This window comes from Oryzias latipes, chromosome 1 (genome assembly GCF_002234675.1).
Source record: "Oryzias latipes chromosome 1, ASM223467v1".
Lineage (NCBI taxonomy): Eukaryota > Metazoa > Chordata > Actinopteri > Beloniformes > Adrianichthyidae > Oryzias > Oryzias latipes.
This window is the reverse complement of record NC_019859.2, coordinates 29,134,711-29,147,126: the sequence shown is the minus strand read 5'-3', so window position 1 is coordinate 29,147,126 and position 12,416 is coordinate 29,134,711. Positions and strand designations below refer to the sequence as shown.

Sequence of the window (12,416 nt, the reverse complement as noted above, 5' to 3'; positions counted from 1 at the left end):
TAAAATGATTGAAAAACAGCAAATAAGATATGTAGGTCAATACATTAAAGTTATTAAAAATATCAATAGCTTCCTTCAACAGTCTGATCCTCTTTTGATGATCTATTGTAAAAGTGGTCTTTTAATCGTGATCATATTTTTAGCCAAAATCAGTAGTAGAGCTGGTCGATATGGACAAAAAAAAAAAAAAAATCTCAGATTTTTCACTCCAAATTCGATTTTCAATTTTAATTGTTTTTTCCCTCTCCATGCTTTTACTTTCTTTAACAAAAATTTAAAAAGATGGAATAAAATCAACAAAAACTATTTTTTAACATCACCTTTGTAAATTGTCTCCAACACAACTAAATACAACTAGTAAAAATTGCAGAACAATGCAGCAGATGTTTTGTGAGCTACCGCTAGCTTGAGCATCTCATAAAGAGAATTACTAGAACTCACTCTGCAGATCTTTTTTGGTAGCAACAGACTTGATACGGATTTGACGTGTTTGGTTTGAACTTCCAAGTTTGAAGTCACAAACCCAGAGACCAAAATCTAATTTTTGACTCAACAACCAAGTTGACTGGTAGATAAAAAAAATCTACCAACCAAATGATTCCATTATTTTACAAAACAAACTGTAGGTACTGTTTAAAAAAAATGATATGAAAAAAAACAGAGAGAAAGTCACAACATAATAAAAACATCAGATAAAAACAACCATTTTTATTTTAAGGACTTCCTGTATTGATTTCTAATCAATCTGTGCTCTCTGCTTTTGGCGTTTCCATGCCTTCTATGAAATGTCCGATTTTGAATCATAAACTAGCAGCTTCTGTTTTCTTGCTGAAAAACGCCCCAGTGAGACGAGGGGTTTCAGTCAGTCACCTGTAGTCTGAACCAACTGGAAAGTCAAATTCAAACCTGCTGAGAAAACAAGGACAGATTTACTAAAAAGGGAGCAGATTTACAGAAAGGGCAATTTTTTTCCTAATTCTGCCTCCAGTTGATTCATTTTTACATGAAATCATAACAAAAACAACCTAAAAACATGAATATTTGGATTCTTGCTATTGACGTCCTTTAGTTCTTCCTCATTTTCCTGTCTTGCCTCACCTGGCGTGACCGTAAGTTTACCACATTTCTGAACTTTCTTTATGTCCGCACGATTAATCAGCCAACGCGGGTTCTCCAAACTATAACAAAAGGTCGCATGTGGCGTTTTCCCTGATCTTCTTTGGATCGCCTAAACTTTAATCTGCCAACATGAAGGTTGCTCTCTGTTCTCTCCATAGTACAAAGGCAGTGTTGTTCCACAGGTGACCTTAATCATAGAGCTATCCATCTTAAAACGTTTCTGGAATCTTCTTTCATGAGCTATAAACACCTCTGCACGTGAACCTTGTGTCATGTTCAGGTTTTCACCTTTCAAAAGGTGCAACAAATTCTTCTGCACGTTTCTCCAGCACCATCAGACTGGTTGGTTATTGGACCAGGTAAACCTGTCCCGTCTGCAGAGGAGTCTTTGCTCACTATAGAGTTTGCTTAAACTTTTCCTGAATGACTCCTCCCCCTTTTGTTTTGTTGAATCTGCATCCATTAACCACATTCTACAGTCTCACCTTCAAAGCGTGAATCATACCTTCTCATCATTTTACCCATGACTGTCAAAGTTACATGTAGTTCCACGTCCTTCCTCTACTTGCTGAGGTTAGAGACGTTTTCCTGTCTCTCCTCCTCTGTCACCCCCCCCCCCCCCCCCCCCCCCCCCCCAAGCCTTTGCCCTGTCTCCTCTTCTGAGCCTGCACTTTGTCATTCTCAAGCTCCCTTCTGCATTTCATACTCTGAAAATGGATTCGATGAGCTGGTCTTTGAATTCGATTGACAAAATCTTCTCAACGCTAAGAAACAGGACAATGGACCCCCCCTGCCCAGACGGAACCTATGCAGCTGGATACACCAACGATCCATGGGGCAAGTGGAGGCTGGTGTGTCTGTCACACCTGTCAGTGGAAGACGTTGAAGATGTGTATCTGTTCGGATTTCTCATCATGGGAGTCCTCACGATTGGAATCGGAGGCTTTCTGATTTATCGAGCTGTCTGGGAGCAGAAAACGGCGAGAGGCGAGCGGCTGGAGCTCTATGGAGAGATACTTCGGGAAGTACGGACCCTCAGTGACAAAGTTTCACAGGCTGATCAAAAGCACTGTGCTTCGCTTGTCCAACTGAGCAGCGTGTCTGCAACCCTTGAACTTGTGCGGGAAGTGGATACCAATCTGGAGCGACTCTCTGCCCGAATGGAGGGGAGACGGGTCTGAAGTGTCCACCATCTGGACCAGTAGAGACAGTCAAGGACACAACCAGCAAGACAAAACAGCTGCATGACGTGACAGAAAGAATTTGATCTAATCTGACTCCCTTGAGCTGAAGGTGCTGCCCTTGGCTCTCTCAAAACATGTCTTTGCTCCCACAGAGTGAAAAGTAGCTGTTATGTGGAGGACGACACCTTGCTGCTCATCTCACTTCTGACTTCCACTGCTGTGTCAAAAGGATGTCTTTTTTTTGTGTCTACACATTGTTTGGGTTGTTTCTGAAAACAATTTTGTGTGTCAGTGAAAGCTGTGCATGCAACAATAAAAGAAATCGGAATTTAAATGAGTCTTTGATGGTAACACGACCTTTCCTTCTTTAAAGAAGACTGTTGCTCTCACTGCAGTGGCTGACTTTACAGAAAAATGTCCTGCAGGGCTTGATGAACAACGCACCTCTTCTCTGCTGTCGATCAGGAAAACTTCTACCGTACATTCGCCCTTTTCTGAGCCATACCTTTGTTTTGTATGGGCTACGATATCTGTCAAAAGGAAACCTATGCATACTGACAAGGTTGTGCAAAATGTGTGCACAACTTTGCAAAGAAATATGAATACAATCTAGCAGGAGAAATTCTTATTCAACACAAAGAAAAGTTGTATTCAAAACAGACTTGTCAAATGTATGGCCAAATGTGCTCAGATTTTTTGCAACGCTGATCACAAAGTATCAATTTGTGTACAATTTTATCTTAATGCACACTTTTCTTTTTGAGAAATAATTAACCCCAGATTTTAGTTCCAAATGCTAAATCTTGCATGAAAGATTGACTGATACTCTGTGGGGAGAGTGGGAAGAGACCATTTAAAGGTTCCAAAATACATGAAAATGTAAGTGATGCAGAAAAACTCATCCATGAATTTGTTGCGTCTGGACTGGATTACTGTAACTCTTTGTTAGCAGCGTGTCCTAAGAGTTCCTTCAGAAGTCTCCAGCTTGTTCAGAACGCAGCAGCTAGATTGCTAGCAGGAACTAGCAGAAGAGATCACATCACTCCTGTGTTAGCTTCACTTCACTGGCTCCCAGTTGATTCTAGAATCAAGTTCAAAATCCTCCTGCTAACCTATAAGGCCTTACATGGTATGACCCCATCCTATATCAAAGACCTCATAGTGCTCTACCATCCAAATAGAACACTTCCGCTGCAGCATTTCTCCATTAGCTCACCAAACCCTGAAATTAAAGTAAAAACGTTTTTTCTTAGGTCCGTTGTCTTCCAGAGGACTTTTTTATTCTTTTGTCACGATTGAGGTATCAAGGTTTTCTGCACCACAGGAACCTGCAGCGAGTGAGGTTGTTGCCACTGTAGGTACAATAAGTGTTCGGCTTGTTGCAGAGGAATGGATATTGTACCTACACCACCAAAGAGGAGTTGCTCAAGGGTTGCTGCCACAAACTTTTCCAGCGAAGCCCTCTGAGAGATTTCTGTCATTGATACATGGTGGCTCTTTTAGGAGCCAACCACAAAGCATTAGGAGCATGCTTTTTTCCTTTTTTAATAGTCATAACTTAATATAAGTTAATTACGAGTGTTTACAGAATCTGACACCAAATCTAAAGAAAGTTTTTTATGATTATGTTTGATTTGAAGTGAGTTGTTCAGGTATGTTTTGCTGAAACGTTCTATCATTAAATAACACCAGACTACAATCGAATCGCCCATTATTCAACCCTGTTGACCTGCTGACGTAATGAGCGGAGGTAGTTGGACGCAGCTGGACGTCAGTCAGGTGACGGTTCTGTCCAATGAGTTATATCACTAGAGGAGACACGCCCGCTTTAGAAGCCTGGCCGACGGTGGCGGAGCGCGACGCCATCTTGGTGAGGTCGACAATGCCCACATGACAATGATTTCTATAGCCTTTGGTGGCATCTAAGTAGCTTTTATATAATTTATATATATTTGTATTTCTATATACTTATACATTTAAATAAATATATAATATATGTATATAATTTTATACATATATATACACATCATTTGTTGCTGTTAAATAAGAGAAACAGTCAGCCGTATAAGCTCAAACTTTAATGAAAAATGCATTGTTGCAGGACTTCTTATAAATAAATAAATAAAAATTACAAAGAATCTTTGAAAATAATTTTTAAACATTTCAAAGTTTTAGACGTCTTTGACATGTAATTTAAATTGCTTAGAAAAGCCCAACAATACCTCAATTATTATAATAAATAATAACAATATATAAATAATAAGTCAACACTATTAAATGATTACAATATATAAACAATAAGTCAATAATAATAATAATGATGAATCAATAATAATAATAATAATAAATCAATAGTAAGTCAATGATAGTATTAAATGATAACAATAAGTCAATAATAATAATAAGAAATAATATATAAATAAGTCAATAACAATAATAATGATGAATCAATAATAATAACAATAAATCAATAATAAGTCAATAATAATAATAAATAACAATATATAAATAAGTCAATAATAATAATGATGAAGCAATAATAAATAATAACGATAAATCAATAATAAGTCAATAATAATACTAAATGATAACAATAAATCAATGATACGCCAATAATAATAAATGATAATAATAAGTCAACAATAAGTCCAAAAGTCAACGACAGATTTTCCCCTTTAAAAAGAAACAAAAAACAAAAGAAAAACAATTGATTTCCCCACTGATTCCTGTGAGTGATCAGTTTGTGTACCACAGATGGTATGGTGCCGGTGTGGGTACCGGATGTTCTCGGGTTGCCGGATGTTCTCGGGGTCCTTCGGGGTCCTTCGACCAATGATGACGTCACACTATTTGATTGGCTGTAAGTTGCCACAACCAATGAGTTAACGTCGCTAAGTTTTTTTAAAAACTTTATTATTGACAATTGCGGTATCATACATTAACAATGACATTAACGTTAACAACGAACAATAACGATGTAATCAATATTGCCTCGAAGATCAGTCACCATTGCCAAATATAAAATATTGACATAGAAAATAAAGAATAGAGGGGAAAAAAAGAAACAATGAACATAACACACAAATAAATAAAAACATAAGTAAAATAAAATAAAGGAACATAGAAAAAATCTAAGTAGTTAGGGGTACTCGTGAAGTTTGTATTTCTGAACAAAACTAAGCAATTTCAAGCCATTCTTCTTTTTCATATAATGAAGTGATTGAAAGCAAAAACAGAGCTCTTTATTATATGTTATAAAAGTGGTTTGGTCTTCAAAACTTGACCTCACCAAGATGGCGGTGCTCTCCTCCCATGAGGAACCACGTGATGTCTCCTCTACTGATATAACTCATTTGAAGGACCCTGAAGGACCCCGAGAACATCCGGCAACCCGAGAACATCCGGTACCTACACCGGGTTTCAAGCCAACAGTCTGGCCAGTCTTATCAAAATCTGTTTCCCCAAAATCTTTTGAACATAGCCAGACTGTATTACTAGTTGGTACCACAGTGATCCATCTAGGTTTGCTGTTTTTATTGCTAAGGACCACTTTTTCCTTAAGTCTGAATCCATTGGAAACCTGAAAGAAAAGTTCAGTCACGGAGTCAGAAATTTATAAATATATATTACTATAATAGTTCTAGTATACTGTTTATAGGTTTAACTAAGTAAAGTTTACATTTATGTCGACAGCAAATTATACGTACATCATGCAGCATGTTGATAATAATAATAGCCCTGCAGCATCATGCATGTCAACATGTGTTCTATTAATAAAGCCCCTCCAGCAGTAAAAGAAAAAATTATAGTTCTTACCTGTGAAATGTTCTGCCTTCCTCCTATGCGGACTCTGATTTTGGCAGTTGAAACTCGCACAATGAACTGGCATTTTGCAAAAAAAGAGTTCACATGCATGCACTGCAGCAGTAACTTGACCTCACCAAGATGGCGGTGCAATCCTCCCATGAGGAAACACGTGATGTCTCCTCTAGTGATATACCTCATTGGTTCTGTCTGAGGTGGCGCTCCTCGCCACGCAGCGGCGCTTTTGTGCAGCGTGGCAGTTGAGCAGAGCACGAGGAAGGGCTGCGGGAGCAGGAATGTCGGCGGGTTCTGTGAGCGCGAGCCTCATCCGCTGCCTGATACCCGCCGCGCGGAGGATCACCGCGAGGACACCGGTCGGGACTAAAAGCAGAGCGCGCGGGGGCACGCGGCAGATGGCTACAGCAGGTGAGAAGCGCGCGCTGTTTGGATGTACAAAGAAACTCTGCTGCCGGCAGGCGTTCCGGTGACAACGCTCCACTGATCTTTTGTGGCGGAAGTGTCACGTGACAATGTTTCAAGCCCAACTGCTGGATGCCGAATGTCACGTGACCACCCAGAGGTTGACAATTAGGACTTTACAATCCGAGTCTTCTGTTATGTGAAGACTATCTTATTACATCCGGTTAGGTTTAGTTCCATCAGAAACCTTAAGCCACAAGGCTGTTTTTTGCCTTCTTCATCTCTTGCTACATTAAAACAATCAAATCACATATTGGATGGAAACGTGGAGAATCACTATTCACACACAAAAACACACTCCTACGCACACAAAGGCTATGGTTGGATATAAAGGGTTATAATTCCAGAGTGTTGATGGCTCGATGGTCGACACACTTTGAAGACGGATTATGGACCTGAAAGCCCTAAAGAAAACTCACCTGATGGTAAACGTATAGCACCTTTCTACTTTCCTGGAAGGCCCAAAGCGCCTTACAGTCACACTCCCATTCACACAGTGATGGTGGTCCGCTGCCGAACACTGGTGCCAACCTTCCACCAGAGGCAAGCGGAAATTGAACCTGCATATTCCGATCAAAGGTCAAACGGTTAAAGTTATTATTGGATCTAAACTGTCATGACTGTGTTTTTTCTTGTTCATGTGGCTTCATCTGCCCATTCTGACGCATTGATTTAAAGAAGGAAAGTTGTGATTTTGGTGTTACATTGTACATGATCTTGTAGCATTTTTCTCATGATGGAGGACATTTTAAAAGAGAAAACTAATCTTGAAATTGCATTTCTGGGTATTTCTTCATTGTTGACGAAAAAAATGCAGCTTGAAGAAGTAAGTTGCAGTGACGTAAGTGCTACAGGCGGAGGGCAACAAGCTCCTACTCCATTCTGATGCCTTCATTTGTAGACGACTAGCTCCATATATGCCTTTGTTGTCTTCATCTGAGCTGGAATCTGGCTCTGTAATGCACCCTATGTCTAGGGGTGTGGGGCATAACATAAAGAAGAAGAAAATGACCCAAATTGCAAAAATGTAAGCCCTCAAAGATCACCAAATATAATAAAGCTGCCAAAACCAATGTCTGTACAAATAATAGGGTTTATTGTCCCAAATGTAAATATGACAAAAGGAAAGAAAAAGGAGCATCTAACTTCAGGGTGAACCCAGGCCAAAGTAATGAACAAAACCGAACTCAAATGTCAAATGCTCTATCTGACCTTCAAGGAAACAAAGTAAAAATAAATGACAAAGTCTCACCTGTCTCACTGAACCTCAACCAACAGGATAAAACAGTCACAAACAAAATGGCAGTTCACCCCTAATGCTCTACCACAACACAAATATCCAGGGGAGTATTCCAGAAAGCAGGTTATGCTAGCTCCCACGGTAAGTTTGAGGCTAAATAAGTTGATAACCTTAGCTTTCGGTTCCAAAAACAGAGGTATGTTTCAGGGTATGTCAAGTTGCCATAGCAACTCATGCTCTGAACATAACCTGGTCTGGAGCAGGTTTAGTTGAAGGTTAGTTTGTTTACAGAGAGGTGAAGCAGCATGGCGTGTCCATTTGAAGATTATTTAGTGGATGAAGAAGCTCAGATGATACTTTTTCCAACGTGAGAGGGTGATAAGACCACATATGGATGTTGGAAAAATAAACCTTTTTACTTTGATCTAACTTAATTATTTGCTATAGTTAAGATAAATCATTTTTTAGTTAAGTCAGTTTAAAAATAACACGTGTTATCAGACATTTATTTTACTTTCACTTAAATTAATTCAATTAAGTAGGTGTAACTTTGGTGCTGCTGTTAGATCGGCACCGCAAGGAATTGTGGGATACCTTTCTCTTTGCCTGTCTGGACGGAATTGGGTTTAAGTGTGGGTTTTTGTCCAAATGTGTTTACTTTAGTTGTGTTTTACTGTGTATTTCCCAGTTGTTTGTCATGTTATGTTTAACTCTTTTCTGCACCATGAGTGAGAGGGAGGGAGAGGAGGATGAGTTTTTATATGAATTCCTGTCGCTATGCAGAAACAATGTCTTAGAAAACGACAGTTTTTTATTTAGCTGAAAATGACAATCACAATTAAAAGAGCACTGAGAAAACTTTTAAAATAGATCAAAAGATGATTGGAGGGGGACTTTAGTGGACACTAAAGTCAAGTTGAATTCAGTGATTGAGGATCACCTTTGCAGCCTCTTCATCAGCCTCCTCTTTCTCTCGGACTGAGGAGGGGCTCAGTAATCAGCAGCTGACTCTGAGGTTTTCTTCTTAAGCTGAGATCACTTTCATTCTGACAAAACCTCCCTCCCTCCTCCACTCAAACTCCTGTTTTCCTGTTTGTCAGCTCTTCATTGGGCCAACAGGGGGCGCCGTGGATAACCTGATCTCTGTTATCTTTCTTCAAGGAAAGCTGGTGTCCGGCAGAGAGGGCCGCCCGACTGTGGTGAGGCCCCCCTTCTTCAGCCCTCCGTCCAGCACTGTTGTCCTCTGTGTTTGACAGAAGATGTTCTGCTGTGGTCTTTCTGCGTCTGTCTGTTCTAGGTCTGTGTTGAGGGGAACATCGCCAGCGGGAAGACCACATGTCTGGAGTACTTCAGCAGAATCAGTGACATCGAGGTATCAGTGGTGCAGCGGAGCATCCGGCTCATGTGACCCGAAGTGTCACCATTCTTTTATGGTCTTTTCTTTGTCTGATCAAGTAAACATATCACACTTTATGCAAAAAATGACAAAACTGATAACATGACAGTTTTAACTACATTTCTTAAATATGTAAACGCGTAAACTGACTCTATAGTCCGGTGGGATTACCTCACTGAGGCTCAGGAATCCCCCTAAACACTGTTGCTTACCCGTGCCGTTATTTTCCAGGTTCTGCCAGAACCCATTTCCAATTGGAGGAACGTCCGCGGACACAACCCCCTGGTAATTAACACGACTGCTACTGTCAGACTGTGGCACGAGTGTAGCCTGACACTCCATGGTGCTCATCATCTGAAGTTTGTTTGGCGTTTGTCTGACGCGCACCAGAGCAGTGTCTGTTCTCTTGGGTCTTCTCGTCTCGTTCATCTTTATCCGTCTGAAACCGACTGACCACTAGAGGTCGCTCCGACTTTAAACCAGCCCTGCTCTGTGTCTGCAGGCACTCATGTACCAGGACCCGGAGCGCTGGGCCATCACTCTGCAGACCTATGTCCAGCTCACCATGTTGAAGCAGCACCTGTCTGCCAGCGTGAGTCCGGCGTCAGAATCAGAACGAACCAGATTTATTCAGGGAGGGGGGTTGAAGAGCTGAGCAGCATCTTTGTGTTTCAGTTGGCTCCTGTCAGGATGATGGAAAGGTCCATCTTCAGTGCCAAACACATCTTTGTGGAGAACCTCTTCAGAAGGTACTGCAGCAGCTGAAAACATTGGTCTGGTTCTTTTCTGATTGGCTGCTGGTTTTCTTATCCCGCGTCATGAACCTTCCACGCAGTGGGAAGATGCCAGAGGTGGACCACGCTGTTCTGAGCGAGTGGTTCGACTGGATCACAGCAAACATCTCGCTGCCAGTGGATCTAATCGGTAAGCACTGTGTGGGGATGAAGCAGAACCCCTTGTGGCCGTTGCATTATGGGTAACGTGACCTCTGCCTACAGTTTACCTGCAGACGTCTCCTGAGACCTGCCATGAGCGGCTGAAGAGGCGCTGCAGAGAGGAGGAGAAGGTCATTCCTCTGGTTAGCAGCTTCTTTCTCTTTGGTGTGCAGAAGTGAAGCCTCAAAGAAACCAGAACGTCTGCAGCCAGAGTCCATTATTTACCTTTAACCGCTGACGCAGCACACCTTCATCGGAGCGCGCTCTCTGCTCCTCACCCTCAGGAGTACCTGCAGTCCATCCATCAGCTGTACGAAGACTGGCTCCTCAGGCAGACCCTGGCACCGCTGTTGGTGAGCTAGGTTCTCTGACGATGATGATGATGATGATGGTGACGGCGAAATGGTCCTGGTTGAAGGTTAAAAGGATCTCCGTGTTTCTGCAGGTGATCCCTGCAGACCACGACCTGCAGGGAATGCTGCGACAGTACGAGGAGCACAGGGAGCAGATCCTGACCCCGCGTCACCCTTCATGACCTGCAGGGAGATGTGTGGACAGATCCGCTCTCTGGAAGAGCTAGGATCTGTTCGACCTGTCATCACATGGACATCAACTTTCCTCTCCGACAGATTCCCAGCTGCTTTTTTCCCGCTGACATTCATTCCGTCCTCGTTTTTAGTGGAGTTTGTTCCAGGAGAGTTATCTGCATTGACCCTGATCTTTCTTGTTTGGCTTTGATGTTGAACATCACACAACGTAGAAACTTTTTTAACTCTTGAAGACATTTTTGTTTTTCTCCAGTTGGTTCCTCCAAACGGAGGATCTGTGATTTGTATGAAGCTTTTAGTTGGAAGTAAAGCGAACTATTTTTTACAAAGATCCTAAATAAAAGCGATGGTTTGTATGTTCTGCCAGTATGATCTGTGAGATACCACAGAACCACAATCTATGCTACTGATCTACAGCAGAACGAGGAAAAACATTGAGGTGCTGCAGTGACTCAGCCAAACTCCAGAACTTCAACCTAAAAGATGCTTTGGAGAGCTTCACCTACATCAGCTGAAGGGTGTCGTTCCTCTAGAACATCGAGGGAGACGCTGAGAGCATTAGACTGAAAACATAGCAGATCTTCCTCTGCTCGATCCCTCATCCTCCGTTTGTGTTCATGAATATGTTTGTTGCTTCTGTTATGACGGAGCCTGCAGGCTCAACCGTTGGGTTTTCTGAAGGAGCAGCGTTTCTGTTCCTTCCACTTTGTAGAAATCTGTGTTGTGATTTGTTTGCTGAGGGGAAAGTTTGGAAGCAGCAGAACTTCTAAGGTTTCACTGAGCATCATGGAAAAGCAGGGACTGTCAGCAGCTGAACCTGATCCTCACAATCAACAGGTTCAAGTGATCCAGGGGGTTCCCCAGTTTTTTCCCCAACCTTTGTGGGGAAAATGACAAATCCTACAGCTGCTTCCAAAATGCTTTCTTTATGGAAAAGCATATAAAAAAGAAAACTTTGAGTTTTACAACTGACAGTGACATCCTGGAACATTAGAATAAATAAGTAAACTAACTGGTCACAGGTTGGAGTGGTCTAGTCTTGGGGTCTGCAACATTTAACACGTAAGGAGCCATCCGGGTCGATTTATCACCAACTCGGCAGCAGCCACAAAGTCATACTTCATCCTTTAGAAAAACAAAGTTTCTGATTTGTAATCATAGCATAGTAGATCGTAATAATAAAAATGAACTGTTTGTTTTTAGGATAAATGGAAAATAGCCTTTTTTTCAAAATTTCTATTACACCCCATATGTTGTTTAGGGGAACATCGAGGGGCATAACATAAAAAATGTTTTTGGCCACTAAATTTAAATTAACAAATGCACCAAACAAATGTCTCCAGACAAATATGAACACATTTATTTACAAATAAACAACCACCAATAACTTAAAGTGAAGCAAAAAGGCTTCTGGGTGAAAAGCAAAATAACAAACAAACCCCCACCTAACTGAAACATGTAATCTTGCCTGTAAATGAAAGAAAAGGGAAATCAATGACAAAACACTAACATCCTGTGACTAACGAAAACAAGTGCTAAAGAAAATGGCTGTTCACCCCTACAGCTTCACTTAACATGACTACAAACCAACAGAGTAGGCACAAAACCACAAAATACTAGAAAACAACACTAAGTGCAACACAACAAAACAGGTGGAGAAAGCGCCAAGCTGCAATGGAGATGTGTTGCAGCAAGGCTCCCTTCTCATGG

At 41.3% G+C, this 12,416-nt stretch overlaps 1 protein-coding gene across 1 annotated transcript; it reads left to right on the top strand.

Moving 5' to 3' along the window:
• Positions 1 to 6,253: 6,253 nt before the first annotated feature.
• tk2 (thymidine kinase 2, mitochondrial) lies at positions 6,254 to 11,723 on the top strand. The gene is made up of 10 exons (XM_023959970.1): positions 6,254 to 6,533; positions 8,989 to 9,026; positions 9,125 to 9,199; positions 9,455 to 9,508; positions 9,726 to 9,815; positions 9,899 to 9,972; positions 10,059 to 10,147; positions 10,222 to 10,301; positions 10,443 to 10,511; positions 10,604 to 11,723. Exons 1-10 carry the CDS (start codon positions 6,404 to 6,406, stop codon positions 10,691 to 10,693), a joined length of 789 nt encoding a protein of 262 aa, XP_023815738.1. The 5' UTR covers positions 6,254 to 6,403; the 3' UTR covers positions 10,694 to 11,723.
• The last annotated feature ends 693 nt before the right edge of the window (positions 11,724 to 12,416 follow it).